Consider the following 22,501-nt stretch of genomic DNA (forward strand, 5'->3'; position numbering starts at 1 on the left):
TGATCATAACAGGTGCCATAACCTCAGGTGCAAAGACTGTAGTTCTGCTCTGCACTACGGTTTTGCTTTTCAACCTGGAAGTTGAGCAGCCACCTCTGCCATTTAATTAGCACTATAGCTTCTCCTTCTGACAATCAACTATGTTCTTCCTTAGCAGAGCTACTATTTCCTACCTTTCAATGGAAGTAGTAGAAATCAGGAAAATCACTTCCCTAAGATTAATATAATTAAAAAGGATTAAGTGGCAATGTCTTTCTAATGTGGTCTGTTTACAAAGCGACAGCTTTGAACAATAATTGTAGACGAAGATCATCACTCTGAATGAAACATAAGGTGAAATTCATTCTATCAGCAGCTCAAACTCCTTGGATCCGAGAGGCGTGTATACACCTGCAGTCTTAAAACTCTGCCTACCCAGCAAGATGTGTTCCATCAAATAAGTATTCCTGGGGTTTTCATAGTTCAAGGACTATAAACAAGAAAGATGCACTATACTTTCAACCCAAGTCGCTTTTCTGATATTCTACTCCAGAGTACATAAGAAAGAATGTACTTACCTTTTGCCAGGCTGTACGTCTTAACAGAACAGGAAAAAAAAAAGTAAGAGACAAGGAATTAAATAAAGCCCTCTGTGCTCAGAATGGAAGGCAAGATGCTATTTCTTTATGGGTTTTTTGACTCGGAAGAAATTTTCTTTATAGTAATTTTGTTTCCTTCTATTTTTATCTTGCTTTATTCATAGAACATAGGGTGATATAAAGGAATAGTTCAACTAAGTGACTGTTCAAAAGCAAACTAAAGAAAACTAGGTTGAAGGAGACAACTAAGAATGTAGAAAACTACCGTACTACTTAAAAGCATCTGCCTATTTTTGGCTACTATAAAGGGATGCTAAAAGCCAACTCACAAACACAGCTTGTCAGCTACCTGCCAAGATTTGTCAAATTAACAAGCAAAGTTATGGAAAGCATCCTTGATTTGCTACTATTAGTCTTTTTACCTGCATGCATGTTTTCACCTTCTTACATATCCTGAATCAGTGTATCTGAAAAACGTGAGTCACTTGCTTTAGACATAGGTCAAATAAAACCAGCTGGCCCTACCGGATCTTGTCTGAGTTGTTCAGAGTTTCCAAAGCGCTCAGGATCGGGGCCAGACTTAGGATGGGAATCCACTCAACAAGTCACGAGGAATACATTTGCAAGCACAGCAGGTGGAACTTACATTATTAAATCAGGTATCTTTTCAACTGCTACTTCCAACCCGAGTGATTATCCCCACTATTGCTAATTAACCATGTCAACATCAAATACTTCTCTGTCTTAATTCACAAAACTATTGAGAGTCTATCTACTTCGTAGTAGGCAAGCTTACTGTAGAGTAAAAATTGTCAGGCTGTAAAACATCTCTCATTTCTCCCAACAAAAAAGTTACTTTCCTTCACCATCCTCCCTGGTTGATGCAGAGCAAAGCCAGGGAAACTGGTGTTCAAGGTCTTTAAATATTATTTGTTAAAGTCTACCTACCATTCACATGACAAAACTAATGCAAACACACTAATGAACAGTTAAGAGTACTGAGATTCAATCTACAGACTGTTGACTTTTCTCGTATTTTGTCCGTTTTGCTTATGATAAAGAATGTGAAGCATCGTTATCTGTTTACCACATCAGGTTTATATTTAAAACGTCCTGGGGAAAAATCAGTTTTCTTTAAAACTTCCTGTAACTTCAAGCTTTCCTTCTTAAAAACAAATCATTACCTAAAAGTTTAAGTCACGTAATTTCATGAGGGTAACTATAACAGCTCTTTTATATTGAATCAAATAGTCAAAATGTTAATTCTGTTATTGCTTGGAGAGAAAACACAGGTAGCAAATTCTCAGGTTGTCATGATAAGAGAAGACTGTCTTCTCAGATAACCAGGCTCTCCAAATTCCAAGATACCATAAGAGGATTTTATGTAAACTCACAAAATAGCTTCCAAGTTACAAGAGAACTGAGGAGACTGCTATTTAAGAAACATCAATCTAAAGAAGCACAAACATGCTTTAAATTCTGTAGTAGGTGCACAGCTGAGAAAGAAAGCTGAAAACTCCATTTCCTGTTCCATAATTATTCTAATTGTAGAAAATTTCTATATTTTATTCCTTCCTTAAAAATGGACGTAAAAGGTACGTGACTTCCACTCCCTGACTTGACACTGGCTCATTGTTTGCCTTGCAGAAAGTGACTTAATAACTATTTTCCTTCTGAAGGACGTTTATTACTTTTTTTTTAAAAAAACAAACAAACATGAGTTCACTCAAACTTTCCAGAACACCAGAAAGTTTAAAACCCACAGAACCTAAGAACATGCCTTTTCTTTTCTTTGTGAACTGTGATTTTCTTTAAGTACACGTACACACACATATTCTTACATACACATACAGAGAGAACATATGCCTTGAAATAGAACAAAAATGCCTGCTATTAATTCTCTACTTCCCCACTGCTCGTAGCAAGCTCGAAGAGTCTGTCCGGCATTTTCTGTGCCTTAACTACCCACTGCATTAAATGACATTTTAGACATAGCTAAACTCATACTTTTAATCCTATTACTGTAGTTTGCTCCTTGATTAAAATTTCAGTGTTTGACATTGTAGTCTTGACACTACATGCCTGAATGCCTCAACTCCTTTAACTACTTTGAAGATCCTAGAGTGAGCTAACTATGGAAAAGATAAATGCTTTTAAAAGACGTTAGTTTTTCTGGGAGATGGTCTTTTGATGACCTAGATGCATCATTTTAAACATGCTTTCTTCACTGGCTAACAAGCAATGGGGAAAACGTTAGCATACCATTGGCCAAACTTATATAAATATTTAAAATAGGGTGTACGCTCTTACCATAAATTACCAAGAATAAAGATCTCAACACCAAAATATCATAAAACATACTACTACCTTGTTATACATGTATGTGATGAAGATATGAATTGGCCTAGGGCTTTTAGAAGCCAACTCTATAATCAGAATGGAAATCTATGACAAAAGATGATCAGCTTCTCCCAGTGAAAAGCACTACACCAGTTTATCATGCATCAGTATTAAAATACTTGCAAGCTGTGTCCTGAAAAGCTTCCAAGTAACTCTATAGCAAAGGAAAAATACACAGTTTATCAAGGCTATATACGTCCTTGTACCACCAAAATAAATATCTGAAGTTCAGTTGTGCAAACTTCACCTTAAACTTCACATAGGCCCTAGTTGCTTACTCTTGACCGCTGTTTATTCATACAAGCAACATGTAGATGGGGAGTAAAGCAATTACAAGTTAAATCTCCTATAGCTATTCTATACATGGTACAAAAGTCATCTGAATAGAAATCCTTTGAATAATCCATTTCAAAAAACCCCAACACCTATACCTTTCTTTCATTTCTATCAATTTTGAAGAAAATGAGAAGTTTCTTTTTCAGAACTGAGTATGTAAATGAATGAACAGACTTGCACTCAGACAAAAGAGTGAAATTTCCTGTATTGATGTATTCAAAGTAGGTCAACTAGGGCAAAAGAATTTATAAAAGAAAGCTGTTTTTACAATACAAATTTTTCAAAGCAGAGTGCCTTGATATGGGAAATTTATATCCTTTTTTATATCCTTAGTATTATCACAGTCTCTGACAGACATGCCTTAATGGCAATACTGTTCCTTCTTTTTAATATCTAGTATTTCTTTTTAACAACAACTATGAGGAGCGATGGTAATCTGCTCTCCTTGCTCCCCAAGAGAAGAACTGCCGAGCACCTTCCTCCAGCCCTCATTAGACAGTATCTTTCCAGACAGGTGTTCCCCTTCTATGCTAATATACCAAGCCGTTCACAATATATTAAAAGCGAACTGCAGTTCTTTTCAGCTCATGCCAAATTATCTCCTGGCATCAAATACAGTGTGGCTCTTGACTACATACCTGTATGAAGATCCTTGCTCAGTAAAACAAAGCAAGAGATGAAAATATATATAGTAGATAGGCAATTGCTAGGATTTGCTGACTTACAGAATTTTACTAAGATAAAGGAAAATCTTGCTGAAGGGCTATCTATGCTTCTCTTACTTAGGCCAATACAGAGCAATACATTTATGCTGAAGTAAATCTTGGCACCTTGCAGTATGCACCGTCATAGATAAATGAAGTACCATATACTAGCTGAACCACTACCATGACCACATTTTACTCTGTATCTGCAACAAGTTAGGAAGAATCTACTTTCAGACACCTTTTTTTTTTTTTTTAAATTGAGATCACTCTCATGCAAAGTCATCTGTCCCTATCTTTAATAACAGGTGCCCAAAGCTGAGGGTGAATGAAATACAGATAGTATTATTACTACAGGTAATCATGTATATATTACTTCTCTGAGCAGAACATCAATAAGCATGTACAGTTAATGCTATATACAGTTATGCTAGCATTTAGTATGTATTTGATGAAGGATGAACCTATGACAAAGGATTCCCTTCAACACAGGTAGCAGAAATGAATTTATTTTTCCACCACTAGGTATGCTGAAATTGATAGACAAAACCACATAGACACAAAGAAAGAAAAAGTAACTTTTTTTTTTTTCTTTCCTCAACTAGATGCAATCAATCAGGCATTGGAGAAGGAATGAAAAAAATAAATCTATGTCATACACCCCTGCATATTAATGCAAAATTGCAGCTGAACACAGTTCTCAACTTTCAAGAGGCAAAACTCTTACCTTTTTAACCGTCACACCATCCTTTGGAGTTTGCTTTGTTGACAGATTGTACCCAATCATCTGTTTAGCAAGCTGTTCAACAATCTTAGGGCTACAAAGGAAAAAGGTTAGTTTATTGAAAGATATCAAAAGAAACAGTCACATAGCTATTGTAAACAGCTTAAATATTACAACAGAAGCAATTTATTTATGCTTTTTCAATTTTAAAGACTTACTCTTTAGTTAGATGAACTCCTCCTTTCAATCCACTATTGAAAATACCCTTTCCTCTCCCTCCAGCCAGAATCTGTGCCTTCAGAACAATTTCCTTTGCCTCTGTAAAAGAAAAACACATTGCTCTTCTATCGTGTGTCATTTATCGAGCTTGTTAGTGTAAGGTTAAAAAGCATTTCCAGGTTAGACTCTTTAAAAACAATGAGAAGTTGTTCATATCTAGTGAGCGATAAAACAAGAGTCAATTCAGCCTTTTTACAAAGCAACCTTGCAAAAAAGAGTTGTTCAAGGAAGTTAAAGGATAAATATACACTACTTATTAGCTGGATAAATACGTCATTAGGTAGATCAAAACCATGCTATTAATGCTACATGGCCTGCACATCAAACCATATAACCAGCATAGAGTTTGACAGCTTACATTCTGGCACGGTTTTTAAAACATGAATCAGATCATATTTTGTCTTAAATGCACAACAAACAAATGCTCATCAAGGAAAATAAATTCCATTCCTTGCTCTGAACACATGTAGGCAAAGCTATGGATGTGGTCCTAAAAGAAGAAATCCCCATCTCCAAAGGGCAGGTAAGCGTAGAGTAAGGGCAGTAGCTGTGAAAACATGTTCATCTGTTTGTGAGGCATCACATGAATCTTTGGCAATGCAAGTGTAACAGTATCTTAGTAACAAGAAAGTGCAGCAAGACAGAGTGACAAAAGTAATTGCACCAAGAGCTACGTTCCAAACAGAAGCAATCCTGACATCTTTACAGAGTAAAACGGAGGGGAAAAGGGGAAAAGAAAAAGAACCAACCAAACAAAAACATCACTCATTATCTCTGCAGATCCACGGACCATAGCAGCTTCTTGAACCATAAAGACCTGCCAGGTGTCTGTAAGATGTTTATTAATACTGAATACTGTCACCTTGCACATTTATCATAATACTGCCAGGTATTTTGCAAAGAAGTCTGAGATCCTAATATTAACATACCATTAAGCAGTGCCTAGAAAAGGCTAACATTGTTATCCTTTTTTGAAGTCTGTGGAAATCTCCGATTTCAGTGATGTTTGGATTAGGTTACACCTTGAATCACAATATTCTATGCAAGGATCCAAGAAAACATGAGAATCTGCTGTTAAATTGACAAATTTACTGTTTAAGTCACACAGAAGATATGGATACTTTCATTCAAACAAACGCAGGCTTTCTAGGCTTGTATTACATAAAAATACTTTACAGATGATTAAATACAAGTTTGGAGGTGTGGCAATTTTTGGTGCAGATCAGCTCTGACAGAGCGTCATTTCAAAGTTCCAGTATAATAAACTTCAGGAACTAGAAAAAAAGTTGGATCTTAGGATAGAGTAAATATTCTGAAATAAATATTCTATTTCCTGTATTAAGACAGAAATGCATTTTTAACACACCTGTTGGAGGTACTGTACTAAGAGATGTCTGATTTCCAAGCTTCTCAAAGGAAAATCCCTCCACGTTTACCCATTCAGTAACACTTGACATGTATCATTCTGAACCTTAAAAGCATTCTCCTTGAAAATACTTCATGCATTCCAATGTATTCATGTTCTGGGCTCCCTATTATTCATTCATTCAAGGATTTGATATATTATTCATTCAAGGCAGATAACAAGAAAATTTAAATGCAACAAAAAGTTTTATATCAAGTGTTTCCTAAGCACAGAAATTATTAAGATGAATTAAAACTATGAATCACTTTCCAACCTGCAGAAACAAACTCTAAAATCACAATAGCTGCTGTGATAAAGAATCTAATATAGTATTGTTAATAGATGCCGTAAGCATTTAATTAGATCGGTTTTAGGTGCCAACCATCCCGACAACATGAGTTTTGATTGTCAGTGATACGTGATATCAATTATGTGAGTGATCATTACCCTCACTCCTAACCAGCACGCTACACGAGTGCTGATTATCCTCATTTGGCTACAACAAATGAAGTTAGAGAAAGGAATTAATGTGTACATTTTTATAATCCACTAGAGGACTATAAAGGCAATACAACAACTTCAGAAAAAACAACTATCGAAAACATAAACAAACACACTAGAAAGTAAGCATGACCATGTAAAGATTAGACCTGAAGAACTAATCAATAGAGCAGCTCAGCAGAGCACAATACAGCAGGTTCTTCCTGCCCTGGGGGAAACCAACAGGAAGCAATTTAATTCAATAGTTATTTGCCCAAACTCTGTAAAATGAAGTAAACCAGCCAGATCTTATTTTACAGTAAGGAGGCTTGATCATTCAGTACTTACCAAGTTGATTCACTACTTAACGTCACCATTTTATTTAAAGAGCCAGTTTCGAGAAATGCTCATACAGAGCTTTTATGCTATCTCCTGCCTGAATTCCCTAATTATGTTATGAAAGACTACCCCCCCCCCAAAAAAAAAAAAAAGTGGTTTTAGCTGGAATATATGAAGTAGTTCACCTTCACTTGTAGGCTCTAATATAAATAAATATTTTTTTTTAAAAATCTAAAAAGCAGTATGCAAAGTCAATATTAAACCCATTAAAACCAAAAAGCTGTAATTAATTTCCATTAGCACCCTTCCAAACTGCTGTAGTAACACTGGATAAATGTTTAAGCAGAGCTGCATAGTTACAAATACTGGATTTCAAGAGAATCTAGCACAAGCAACGTGTCTTTACACTACCATAAAGTATAGTGCCACGTTTTCAACAGCACTGCAACTGGTAATTAAGGCTTCAATGAACTTCTGTTTATGTCCACTGACTGACAAGCCTTTGTGTAAATTAAAAAAACAAAAACCAAACCAAAAAACCAACCAAACAAAAAAGCCAAACCCAAATAACAAAACAGACTGCTTCTTAAGTGTGCATAGATTTTTTTTTTTGTCACAGATCTAAAATTTTCTTTATCATTCAAAACAATACAAAAACGGACTGCTTTTAAGTGTCACTAATTTAGCAGCAAATAGCCGCAAACTGCTCCATGCAGATTAATGACAGATTTCTGGTAACAGCATGTGTTCTTAACTAATTATAACTTGAATACATTAATATCTCAGAATTAAGAGTTTATTCACTGGATCTTATATTTGTCTTTTTTTACATTAATCTACAGAAGAAGAGAGACATGAACATTTCCGAAGAGTCCTTTAAAAAATGGAGCAAAATACAGCTTGTCCCTAAGTCAGATGCCAATAAATAAGCAAGACCTTTACTCCTCAGAAAAGTCCTCAGAGTTCAAAATTTCACAGCTGTAGTTGGGTCTAACCACATTTCTAAAAAAATTAAATCTAACCACACAGGAAAAAAGCCTTAAGTATTTTTCTTTTAAATAAATTCAGATGTTTCAGCAGAACAGAATATAACACTCTGAGGGACAAGCATCCTCTACGTTGCATTCAACAATGTATCTCCCTCCCTTCAGCCAGCGCTGTGAATACAAATGGCAGTGATACTCCTTGCAATTGTAATAGGCTCAGTTCTATAATGAAAGCCTATTTAAAATCAATAAAATCAGTCCTGCTTTTGGGAGCTATGATTACTCTGGTCCACTGCTACTGCTTGCAGCAAAAATGAACAGCTTGTTCTCAGCCCACTGCTGTGTATATTTAAATACTGAATTCTTGATCATGAAACAATATACTGAGAACCATAGTTCTGCTAGTTATATGGTATGCTAATTTATTACCTGTGAACAACTTTCCATTATTATTGATATGACTGTGTAATTGCAAATTAGGCGTGTTAACAATTACATTAAAATGTGCTGTAGCTTATCAAAAATAAACTACTGTAAAGAACAGACAAAGTAAGACTGCATGGTAATAGGCCTCACTCTTGCCTGTTTATGAACAGAAGATTTTCTATCAGAGAGATTTTTCTATCAGAGAGTACTCAGGACTACTTTGGCAAGGCATCCTACACTACAGAATTAGAGCACGGGACTGAAAGGGAGGAGGTCTCACATGAAATCCTAATCACGTTTCTGTCTCACCATGTGACTTTCACCAGTTCGGCTTCTCTATCTGCAGGGGCTCTGTGAAAATTAATTACCGTTTGCACCTCTTTTAAAAATGCAGAACCTGATTCAGTATTACATTAGTGTATTTCTACCCCAGCGTTAGGCAACTGACCACAGGAGAAGGGCTGACTCCAAACCCCGGCAGCACCGTAAGTACTGCAGCAGAAGCAAAGCATCACTGGAAAATGCACTGATCTCTTGTAAGGAGCTTAGTACACGTTGCAAAATAGATGGAAGCAACTCAGTGTCATGGGAGCAGTGCAATGAAGACAAATTGAGGACATGCCAAATCAATGTCTTACAGAAACACTGTCTCCTTACTGACCCAAACGTGAGCATAAACACTGAGTTTATAAACACACGAGAGCTGTTTCCACAAAGGCAGCAGGCGTTAATGAGACTCCTCCGTCCCTCTGTACACACCGGAGGACCCCAGCCCTGTGTGGTTAGGCAGCTATTAATTAATTTCAAGAACTTTGCTAGTCACCCTTCTTTGCCTAAAGTCATTAAGCTGTGCTTGACGAGCAGAACTCCTCGAGCACAGCCCCCTTCCCAAAGTCCTGGGAGAGCTAGATGGGGTACATGAATCTGCAACCAGCTCCAAACTCTCCACCTCTTAAAAGAGGCAGAGGCCAATCTAATGATGTATTTGTCTGGTAAGACTCCTCTGAGCTTCCCTTCCCAAAGCAAGATTTTTCCCCCACTCTGCTTTATAATTTAGCTTTTGTAACATGGAAGTTGAGGAAAATAAGGCAGATATTAAACATTTTCTGACAGCAATTATACTTCATTTTGGATAGCACAAGAACTACAAAGACGTCAACAAAACCCAGAACGCCTACGTGCCGCTCCTACTCCAGTTTCCTCATCAGTGTTGAAGCAAAACCACAAATGCTCAAGTGATCTGTAAGGGTTCTACATAACCTCTCCCAAACTGCAAATCTGCAGCTCAGAGCTTGTCTTCCAAAACACGGGGTTCCCCTTACAAGCCCTGAAAGCATCAAGTTTGGGTTGGTTTGTCATTTTTTTTTACCTACCTCTAGCTGATCCAACAGTAAGGAAACCTACTTTTTGGGGTCTCATCTGTCCTGTTCTATTGTTGTTACTTGTTTCTTTCTTGTTTTAATGCTACCACTACCATCTGACTTTCTAGCTTCCCTTTGGGAAAGACTGGCTATAATTATTTTTCCAAATTTCAACCATCCTGTTATACTGCTCAGGCAAGAGCCTGTCAGGTGCGTATTACTTTTTAACAATACTCCTGTCCAGAAACACTCTGGTACACTTCAGCACAAGAAAGAAGGGAGAAGAGTAAAAGCTACAAGGAAGATCATAATAAACATAATACAATTATAAAAAATGGTAATAAAGCCTAATTCCCCAATTGAACACTGAATCTTATCTGAAATCTGAGACAGCTTTTCCGAAGGAGCAAGTATTGCTACCACTTCCACTGCTCCCCATCTTCTGAGTACCCTGGGGATGCAGCGCCTGAGACAGTTCCCATGCTCTGCCAGGTAAGCGGACTGAGGTGGGAGAAAGCAGCTGTCCACAAGAAGATACCTCCCACATCTACAAAACTATTGGTGTGCTTCAAGGTCTTTAGAATGACTTTAAACAATTGATTTTCCCCCCTTTAATTTTAATCTAAATTCCCTTCCTCTGTTATTTTCATTCTTCTGCTCTGTAACACCAAAAAGAATTATGTTCTTACATGCCTAGTTTCCACAACCTTTGGTTTTCAGACTAGTTTAGAATTAAAGTTAAATAAATCATCCTTTTTATAACTCCATACTTTTGAATATATTGTATATTTATTGCTAGATTATAAGCCTCATTAAAATCTATAATGATAAATTAGTCAGTCTCTTGATTCTGTCACTACTGTTATTAATTGCTTTCATAACCATTACTACACACTTCACCGGTGATAAAAATTTTAAAGCTAGATAAAATCAGCTAAGCTAAAGCTCACTCTTAATATTGCACTCTTAAACCTTCTCAGAGTAAAAGTAATCAAGTATTCACACGTCCTACATTTAAGTTAAACCTGATAAATTACTTATACAGCAAACGGAGCCTCACTAGATCCAGCAGCACCACTACAATGCATGGAAAAATATGCACATTAAGGCAGAGATCCAGAAAAATTGTTCTCACATTAAAATTGTTCATTGTATGTGCTTGTTTAAAACTCCATGGGATATCTTATTTCTGGTATTTTCCAGCCTTTAACAGTTTCTCTTTTCAACCTAAGTTCTCATTATTTTCTATGTAGATTTCCTCTGTAACAGACACAGGGTTTAGAAAAAACTACTATTTGTCACATTTGCTTACAAACTCAAGAGGAAACATGGTTTGAAAACTCAGTCAGGAGGGGAACAAGTTCTTCATTTGGTGGAAGAGCACTGAAGTCTATTGACAAGTGAGCAAAAGCTTTTTCTGCCAGCTCTCAGGCAATATCCATTCTATGGGTAAAACAGAGACGGCCACTTTCTGTAACCTACAACGTCAACCTGGCATCCTGCACCATGTCACACAGTAAATACTGAACAAAATGGAAAAACTCATGCAAACTGATACAGTGTTCTTCTGTCATTATACCCACCAGTTTCATTCTTGCAACTTTTAGACTTCGTAATATTCCTTATAATAAGCCCAAGTCAATATTATTTTTCTCCTCTTCTGATGATTTCACTTTAAGAGTCTGCAAAAGCAAGCAAAGAATACTTTTCCTTGTGTATTAGTTGTGATTGTTTTTACCCGACACCACCATGGAAGCTTCTTAGGATAACCTATGATGCGCGGAGAAATTTGGGCATTTTAGTTTAGTGGACTTGAAATGTACCCGTTTTCCTTATAAATATAAAATACACAGATACATTCCAAGACTTGCTTTCTAAAACCACTGTCATTTAAAAATTTGACATTTTACCAGATTTTTAGCAAGTCATTTCTCTCCACCCTTCCCTTTTCCCTAAACTACAAAAAAAAGTTATAGTGAAATATATATATACACACACACACACTGTCAGTTTTCTTTGCATCTTTACCTTTTGAAGCTTACAGGGATTTCAAGTTTTCCTTGCCAAAATATCCTGCAAACTTTTTTTTTCTTTAAATGAAACATATTTTAGAGTTAGCAGACTCAGGCAGTTCAAGTGTGTCCTAAATTCTTGATCGAATACCATAACACCATTTGTTTTAATGCAATTCAGAGAACAGGTTTTATGCAATCTGTAGTGTTGAAGTCAAGTAGTCATTAAGAACAAACACTGTTCTCGCCCCTAGCTGCAACAATACACACACCTGTTTTCCTGGAACGCTTTCAAAATTTCATTCTTTGTGATTACATATAAGGCACAAAAGACAAATAGTCTTCTCTGAGTGATTCTAATTCTTTTATCCATTATTGAACTGCAGAGATGATTTTGAAAAAATTGTACGTAGTGTACAAAATATAAAAACTGGGGAACATACATTGTTTTTTTCATAATTCACTTTTAAGCATAGAAGAGTTGTTGTAGTAGAAGATATTTTCAAACATGGAGCACAAAATAAGAAACCTAAGCAAGAAACCAGGGAATTCACATGGTAAAAAAGCAAGTAAATATGCAGAGAGTAAAGACAACTGCAACGTTACCACCATTACTTAAGAAGTGTTAACAAATTCATAATGTAATATATGTGGCAGGTGAACCCCGTTCAAGTACAGACTTGATAATTAGTCCTTTGCTGAACAGTCTTTACATACATGCCTGCTATGCCTGGCAAGATCCTTAAAAAATAAGCATTAAAACAGAGGGCAAAGCTAAAAGAAATTTGGAGCACATCACACAGTGGCGGCTGGGCACACAATCAACAGCCTTCAAAAGCATGAGAAACAGGCCACGTGCTAAAAGGGAGACATCTGAAGGTGGAGCAGCTTTAGATCCAATTTCTGCAAGTTTGCCAATACTAGGGCAGGACTAAGTCCCTTCAGAGGGCTTCATCATCTCCTACTGCCTTGTAAATACCAGGACAAACTGACCTGATAGCTTAACACGTGCATGCACTGCCCAGCCTCAGGGGACCTTCCTCCTTCCACGGCACCCGACATCACATCAGCAGTGGTCATTTCTCCACTTTACAATAATTTACAGTGACACAATACTGCTGCTTTCATCAAACAGATAGTTATCTGGTTAATTTTAAGCATACGCTAATGCCAGCTTGCCATTTGGGTGCACGCGGAAATATTTCCCTGACAGGGGCTTTGACATGTTTCACGAAGAATTTCTTAATAAAGCTCCAAACCTAAGGCTCTTCTACCGTTTGCATTTTTACCTAAAGTGATGAAAATACTAAACAGCTGTTAGCTGAAAACTTACATTTTTAGCAAAATTAACATTTCCCTTCCAGAAACAGTTACCATTAAACAATTCTGCTCTACCTCTTAGCCTTATATCCCTTAGTTTTTGTTTCATTGGATAGGGCTGCATTAGATACCACACATTTTGCTGTTCAGACCATAAATAAATCAATCCACACCAAAACTAGAAACATGCAAAAGAACAGCAAATCTGGCGGTATTTTGATCTGAATCAAGCCCAGTAGTATCAAAAAGTCCTCCAGTAGTCCGATTCATTACCCAACTTATGTGGTGGAATTAAGCACAAAGTTTTCACTGTATTGCTAAAATAATTTATTAAGCCTCTGAAGAAATTCATGCTAGACTGATCATTATCTAGGAAACATCTGGATGAGAAAATGATCACATACAAGAATTTCTGTCTGCCTCAGTAGTGCTAAAGACAGAAAGTTGGAAAGCATTACTTTGGAGCTGCTATTCTACATATGCCCTTGATTCCTGGCCCTGATTTTGAAGCAAGAGTAAAAAATGACACTGATTTGCTACCCTGCAGCCCCCGCCAAAGAAACCAAAACCGCCAACACCCCCTCCCCCAAAACCAAACCACAAAAAACCAATGACCACCAACAGAAAACACCACCACCACCTTCCCTTCTGCACATTAAAAAGAACTACATAGGGATAGGAATTACATACTTAAAAGAGGACATATTTAAGACCACAGTATTTACACCACTCAAATGTAGTCTCATTTACAGAGGTATTTTCTATTTGAAGAAGAAAAGAATATCAGACTCCACAATGAAAATAAACACTATCTCATTTTAAAGAAATAATCTTTCTCCAGCATGGCTTCTAACAGACATCTGATAGCAGGTGTAAAATCCAGATGGAGAAGTAAAAATCTAGTAACAGAGATGCTGGGCAGAGAGCTTCTACAAGGCTATGTGACATTAAGTTCTTTTGCAGATATAAGTGGGACTTAAGTGATGAACAGGTATGGCTCCGGCCATCTGGAGTAGCAATGAATTTCACCCAGAGTGAAAAGAAAAACCAAGAAGAAGAAAACTATCTGAATTGGTTCTGACATTTCATTCCTGTCAAGTGGCGGTTAACTAATTGGAGACTTCTGGGCAAAAGCTTATTCATTTCCAGAGCTCCAGATCTAGAAAACAGAGTTATCCAAGTTTGAAACAGGCAGAGAAAGCTCACCACATAAAGGTTTAAAGAGGACAAGAGACAATGGAATACAAAAATAAATGGAGAAATACCTATTTAAAACATAGAAACACTGCAACCAGAATAATAAGCATATTTATTCCTGGATATGTTTTCCCGCACAGTTTGCTTAAAATCCTTCTAAGGATTACTGATGTTACTTTTCATGGTATCCAGCTTTTCATTTCATAAAAAACCCTACTGCATTAAGCAGTACAAAAAGAAATATTTTAGCCCTCTGGCAACTGGTAAATATTAACTACTGTAGGCGGATGAAGTTTCATCTGTGGTAAGCACAACCGTTTATAACTTAATGTCAGATAATACCAGTAATACACTAAGCACAGCTAACAAGGGAGAGGATGTACTATCATCCTCCTCTTATTTCTGTTTACTCATCACATATGTGAAATAGAAGCAATTGCCAAAATAATCTAATATTGGAAAAAGGTTAAGAGGAGACCCATTATAAGAATGTTAATATTTAAATTCAAAACTTCAGACTTAATTATTCCATAAAAAGGGCATCTCACTGATCAATGGTGAATTTAGATTCAAAGCCAAAAAAACTTTGTTTAGAACAACAAGTGTCAAATCTTTATTACCTGAATGATGTTCTTTTTACAGCTTCATAAAGTTAACCAACCTATACAATGCCTTCACATGCATGTGGCACACAGAGACATTCAACATAAAACCATTCAGAGCGCATCCCTAATAACGCATCCCTGCCAACATTAATTAGCCTTCTAAGAAAAATAACTGCCTTTAGACATTTTTTCTAGATTTCTTTTTTGTTCTGTGCTATTTTTCTTAATATCACACCATCTGCACTTTTCAAAAACATTGGAGAAAGGTAATTTAGGGAATGTTCCTGATAAGGAAAAAAAAAAAAGTCCCACTGTGCTTTTCATAGCTTGGTAATTTTTAGTCTTTCATCTTGGTGATTTCTTCTTTTTAACACCATTGTATTAAAAGTCTTCAATTTTGACTGTTTGGTAGAAGCAAGATAATGCAAACTTTACAGATTCAGCTCAGAAGACTCACTGCATATTAGGAGAGATTAAGAGAAAAAAATCTCGAGGTTTAAATTGTTACCACTACTCATTGAACACAAGAGAGACACAAGCTTGCAACAACTTAGTTGGGTGGACCAAACAAGTTTCTACTTGCTACATTAGGAAGGAAGATGAAAGTAAAAAATGGGACAAAAGCCTTTTATCCCCTGAGACGAGCCTTTAATTCATGAACCTAGAAAAAAATATTAATGATTTAGATCATACTGTAAAGCAGTTATCAAAATACATATTGTATCCTTGATTTTAACCAGTAGCTTGTTAGCTGAACCATTCATGACCGTGCACTGTACCAATGTACGCAGCTTCTCTTCTTGTCTCGGCCTCTCTTTGCCCCTTAGTTTTCTTTGCGGATTTATAGAGTTGCTTGTTATTATATGCAGCTACAACATGCTCTGTATGAGGACACTGGACAAGCTGTTAGCGCTATTAACTTAATAATAGATTTCTGAGTGTGATTCCCAATTAATTTCATTTTCCTCATTCCATGAGAAGCCAAAATTACAGAGCGCCATATGGTGCTTCATAAATAACAATTAAAAGTTATTTTCTAATCTTTAGGCACTAAAAAAAAACCCATAAAAATACATATGGTTGCAATGACATGAAGGAAATTAAGCTTCGGAATGTCTGCAGATGTCCAGGAAGCTCCAAACACTTCCTCAGCCTTTTCCCCATTCACATATTTCTGGTCCATGCTAGCCCCTGGATGTTACAATTAATCCCAGTGTATGCCTCAAAGATTATAAGAAGATCTTTCTTCTGAAACTGGAACTTCATAACAACAGCTTGTATGAAGATCTGTGTAGCACAAGTTGTGTTGCGATTCTGATACTCTTCACCTTTACCTACTGCATGGATTTGTTAATGGTTTTGTTCCGACCCAGCCGTAAGTATCTGCAGAGCTCCGCCAGCCAGAGAAATCACGTCCATGTGTCAGAGACTGGACTGGGATCTGGAAGCCTGTCAACTTACTGTAGGATCTTGTCATTTTTCAGCGAGTAAGAATTCACACTATCCAACACAGGCATGCAACTGCAATTGAAAAACTATTCTACTCCAAGTAAATGAAATGTAGGCTGCTGGTCTAAATGATCCCTTAACAGCCACCTTCTTCTTTCCTGCCCTTTATTATGCCTTGTGTACGTGCTCTTACTGTAAAATGGAAATAACAAGGCTACCTGCCTCATCGAACTTTTTTTGGAATAAACATACATAAGGGGAGAAGTTTCCTTAGAAGCACCTTGGATAACTGCTTTTACTACTGCTCACCGCTGTAAGTCAAACTGACGGGCAGGGGTATTTTATTGTCTGGCATGAGAATCCAGACATGCAGAGCACGCACTGGCCTTGGGTACCTGGAAAGCGATATTCAGCTCTAGCACAGTCAGGTGTCAACATGTTCACTCATAATATAAATGATTCTTATCATCTGTGCATTTCCTGGGGATAATATTAGCAGGAGATTTTGCTAAACAAAAAGCATTAGGAAGAAAATATATTATAAACTTAGGCACAAATGGACTACTTTAAAGTCATGGGGACTGTATCCCTTTCAAAATATACCTATCTTTAAATCTGCAGAATTCTTGCATTCAAAAATACTGTACACTGTGGTCCCTGTCAATTCTCAAGAGTGCGATTTTGTCAAATTCATCTTTTGTGGGAAGACATTTTGAGGCTATACTGAAGATAAGCCAAAGAGAAGAAAATCTACCATCCTTTCAAATTCATATTCACAGAAATATTTTTTCTCCCTAACATCTATGTACTACTTCTATATACACACACATATATGCAGATCTACCAGCATAAAGATTTCATTAATCTAAAAACTTAAAAATGGAATATGCATGCTTTAACTTATACAATATAAAAATTATGGTGAGTGAAGGGACAAAAGAAGCAGAAAAATTGCTCTCATGTTTTTTTATTAAAAAAGAGCTCAATTTCATTGCTGTTTGCATAAATAAATACAGAAATATTCAATTAGTGTCAGGCCTGTAACCTCAGTTAGTGCTAATATAACCTAAAAGCTTAGCAAGTAGGATACACACCCAAGGACTTCACAGGTCTGACTATTAAGATACATATTACAAAATAATATATGTATGTACACACACCTTATAAATTTAGCTATTAAAAGAGAACAGAATGCTCAGTAACATTGTTGCCAAGTGTAACGATCTTTTCCCAAAATCTGCACTTCCATAACATATTACAGGTAAGTAGGTCTAACATATCTCACCAACCTGCAGCAAGCCAGACACAGTTACTCCTGTACCTTACTACTCAGTCATAAAGGGGCAATGTCAAACCCATACAGATGTCTAGACAGTATGTCACAGTGTAAGAAATGGGGTGTTCCTTTTGTAAAAAGCTTCCCTGTTACCGAGCGACGCGTGGATCTTCCTGTTACTATGAATAACTGAAATTCTGTATTAAAGTAAATCTGGTTTAAATCACCAATCTTCTAAGTACGTTGTTGGAGACACAAGAAAATGAGCCCTGGCACTGGGATCTTTCTTCCTGGAAAGACAGATAGATATATATATATAGCAGTCAGTGCAATCGAAGTGTACATCTGCATCGGGGGGTGAGTCAACTCACACAGTCCACTGCTTGCATTTTCTTTCCTTGGTATCCCAGTGGGCATTTCATGGATGGATTTTCAAGAACCTGCAGCATGGTCTACATGATTTAATCTAAGTTAAGACATGATGCACAATAGTAGAAAATGTTTGGCAGCAACCTGGGTGCAAAACAGCTCTCCACAGATGCTTCCTCATAAGAAGAAAGCTACAACCATTTAGCGGGATACACTAGCTCAAAGATAGTCATAAACATTTGTCCGTTTTGCCTTTCAGAATTGCTTTTAAAAGTTCTCTGGGTATTTAAACTAAAATAACATTTTTCTAGAGAAAATGGATGAAGTCTGACAGAAGACAACAATTTTCTAAGTAACCCCACATAAGTGCACATTTTCATCAATTAACAGGGGGATAGATTTAAGTATTTCCTGAAGATCTTTTCTTAAGAGGCCTGTAACTAATTAGCTGATTAAGGCTATACAAAGAAACAACTGTGTTTCATATTTCCAGTTTTACCTATTCCATAAAACCGTGGGAAAGTGCATCCTACAAGGTAATTTTAAGACTTGAATTTATGATCTGGATATACACCTTCAAACTTTTCTCTTGTGAGTCATACTGTAATGAGTTAACTGGCAGGGGATAGAGGGAAAAGAATTCAAATCCTGTGTTGGCTGCTTACAGTGCAAAGCCAGTATCAGTAACACTCTTTTTGGCTGTTAATACAGTCCCAAGCATAAAATAGTAATATAATCCCAGTGGCTGACTTTTAAAAATTCCAGAGCAAAAATAAAAAATGGTTATACCTTAAAAAACCCAAATATTAACTAAAAGGAGGATAGAAGTTATTCTTTTTGTATTAGTGACATTATAAACCTTATCAATGTTTTAACTCCCAACAAATACTGAAAAATAGCATTTTACCTGCTAAATTACTGACAAAATACCACTACTAAAATTGTACATCTTAGCGTAGTCATTTATGTCCAAGTGACATTTCTAAAAGCAATCACTGATTTCATTTAAATTAAGGCTATAAAAGTAATTATCAACCATACTCATTGTTTTCCAATTTTTTCCCCCAAGAAACATTATCTCTAGCATGTGTCCTAAACAAACCCACATAAATCTAAACCATTCCTTATTTTCTTTTTCAACACTTTCTTTAACACAACCAATTTTTTTCTTCTTTGTATATACAAATTCTTATTGTTTCACAAGGGAAGACTGTTTCAAATTCATCACAAACGTGGCTGTTCTGGTATCAATAGATTTTTCTTCAAAGTACGTCAGATGCACAGCCTCTGGACTAGAGTTTTAAAGCCAAACATATTGGATACATGAGAAATTAAATCAGGTAACATGCACAATAATTTTCTTTTAATTTATTACCACTGATCTGAAACTGAACACCTACAATCATGCCCGTTCTTTCAGTTGACTAACACCAAACCGCTTTTCGGACATTACCTCAGCTGACTTTTGCAGAACCACGCCTGCATTTGCCAAAGGAATTTTTAAGCAGTGGCAACTAAATTGAGGTCAGGTCCTACTCACTTGCAGCCTGCAGCAAAGTTGAAACATCAACAATTTCCTGGGTTTTCAGCATAGGGAACATTATCAGAAGGCAAACAGATTTAAACAAAAACCTAGTATGTCACAGAACAATGACCTGTGTAAAATAAAATGCTCCACCCTTCAAGGCAGCCTGTATGGTATCCCAAAAGGCCAAACCAGAAGACAGAAGAAAGCATAAAGGTCCACTATCCCCAAGGCAAAGCACTGTCAATGTGCTTGTAATCTAGGAAAACTGCAGAGGGACAAGGGACCTGGCAGCAAGAGAAGAATATCAGTGATGAACCTGAACTATCTTGCGAAACAAAGTAATTTCCCCTAGGAGTGGGTTGTTTCATAGCTCTGTACAGTGCAGCTCTAGAGAAAAGCTTCAGCTAACAGTGCAGAAAAGGTGTTGATAGAGAGAACAAGACATCTGAGGCTCTGACCTTGGCCACCCGTATTAGTCATGTGTGCTCCATGCAATAAACTTTTCATAAAGCTCTCAACTGTCCTAGCTTAATGAAAGAAGAAACAGGACAACAAATAAAATTTAAAATTAAGAGTGGATTACTTTCAGCAGAGAGCTACAGCGAACTTCTGCTCTCTTGTCCAAGAAGTGAAGTGATAAAGTACCACAATGGCATTTCTATGACATCGCAGACTGAGCGGGTGGAGTCGGCAGTTTTCTGTCGACATCTCTCAGGAACTATCCCATTACACAATCAATTAAGCAAACGGACAGAGAAAGAAAAAACTTGCAAATGCACACAGTTAGAAAATCAGGCACATTTCATTACTACTATCATCATTCTTCTACGTGGCTTATCATCACTCACCTAATTCAGAACACTGTCATTAGAAGTTAAGATTTAACTCCACAATAAACAAGCTACAAGTAGTTTGAAGTGGCTCAAAATCTACGTCAATCTAACACAGAGCCAGATTTTTATTGCCTACATAATATTGACATCAGCCTTGCAAAGCTATTACACAGGCACCCAAATTTAAGGTCTAAAATCAGTGGATTTGCTTTCAAAGCTTTCATTGGACACACTTGACAACCACACTTGAAGGAGATGGTTTTGGAGCTTCTCAATGTTTGAGGAAGTCTTTCAAAAAATCACAGGCCTAAACTTTATAAACCCCTAGTCATTTGTGACAATCATTTGGTACCATTTTCTAAAGGTTCTGTTTTTCAAACGCTACAGTGCAGAGTACCCTTCCCTGAAAACACCAGACTCTCCAAAACATCCCAGAGCTGCCAGCTACAATTGCTGGTTTTGAAACTTCAGACCATCTGTATTTGAAATGAGCATTCTGTAGATAGTTATTTGCACCTCTACCACACCAAGACACGCCAAAGTACAGAGTCCCAAATGTAAATGCATTCTGCCTGCATGGGTAAAGACCCAAACATACTTATACAAAACATACATACAAAAATATTTTCCTGCAAAGATGCACCTCGAGTCAGAAGCAGCCTGTTCATTTCTTATAGTACCCATTGAATTAACATTTAGTATGGTTACAGAAGCGATGCCTACACAATAATTCTCTCCAAAAAGTGGAAATACATTAAAGTCAAACACTTCTGTAATTATTTTCAACTTTTTACATTTATGCAGAAGATAATGAATATACTTCGTAAAAGGTCTTCCAAGTTGTTTTTCAGTTCGGAGTGGTTTTTTGTTTGTGTTTTAAAGAAAGTTTTCACACTCCTCCCTTCTGTTTTTCCTGCTGACACTTTAATCTCCTCCTCTCGTAAATATGAGCCTACAAGAATAAATCACGTTTTATTTATTAAAGGTAAAAATATGATTCAATATAAAGCAGAAAAGCCAATCTCCATAAAGTTTCCCTCCACAGTGACTGAAATTAGTTTTTATATGAAAATTCAAATATGTATCCTGCAAGGCATTTAAGCAAGAATAAAAGTACTCTTAACTGTACGTGGGACTGAATATTTTTTCTCTTGCATTACATAACATGCTTAAAAAAACCCGATAGCTTTGCCCAGCTCTAGAGAAGTAAAATCAATGGCAGTTCTTTAAAACATAAGTATTCTGCAACGAGGAACCTGACACATCTGAGAACTGTTGCCTATATTAGCACCAAAGAACTCCACAAAATTAATATAAATTAATATTTTTTGACTTTTATATTCAGGTCACTTTTACTCCCAACACGGTTGATTCAGAGGGGAAAAAAAAAAATACCCTTGATTCTTCTGTAAATGTATTCTGCTTGGAAAACTGCCTGTATGAAGCACACCAGGGAACAGGAGTGCAAGCAGCCCATATCACCTTGCCCTTTGTTTAGATGGTCAGTTTTTCCTTTTGATCTTTCTTAGCAGCTGAAGAACCAAAAATTGATTTTCCCAGTTGAACTAAAGTAGAAAAAGGACAATGTTTTATTTAAGATCCTTCACTCCCGCACATAAGCCTATTTCTTTCTTTATACACAAAAGAAACTGTCTTTTTGTTCTTGTAAAAAAATATTTTCAAGTGGGGAACGCTCTCAGTGTACTGACTGAGGTTTCATAACAAAAAAGCGGGGGATGTGTTTAAAAATCCCAAATACCGGCCTCCTGCAGAGGAGCACACACACCTCACAAACCTTCTAGTTACAGAAACTGAGCTTCAGGGAAGCAGTACTCACACTTGTTAGGTGTTTGCATAAACCCGTGCTACTAGCAATGATACACTCAAAACCTTG

At 36.7% G+C, this 22,501-nt stretch overlaps 1 protein-coding gene across 1 annotated transcript in view; it reads right to left on the reverse strand.

Annotated features, from left to right (window-relative positions):
* SUCLG2 (succinate-CoA ligase GDP-forming subunit beta) overlaps nucleotides 1–22,501 on the reverse strand; it is a 131,822-nt gene that overhangs the window by 69,399 nt on the left and 39,922 nt on the right. The window contains exons 3-4 of the mRNA XM_076346618.1: nucleotides 4,961–5,060; nucleotides 4,746–4,836 (exon numbers count right to left, since the gene is read on the reverse strand). Of these exons, the coding sequence (XP_076202733.1) occupies nucleotides 4,746–4,836; nucleotides 4,961–5,060 (191 nt within the window). The remainder of the gene's footprint in view (nucleotides 1–4,745; nucleotides 4,837–4,960; nucleotides 5,061–22,501) is intronic.

This window comes from Aptenodytes patagonicus, chromosome 8, assembly GCF_965638725.1.
Source record: "Aptenodytes patagonicus chromosome 8, bAptPat1.pri.cur, whole genome shotgun sequence".
NCBI lineage: Eukaryota > Metazoa > Chordata > Aves > Sphenisciformes > Spheniscidae > Aptenodytes > Aptenodytes patagonicus.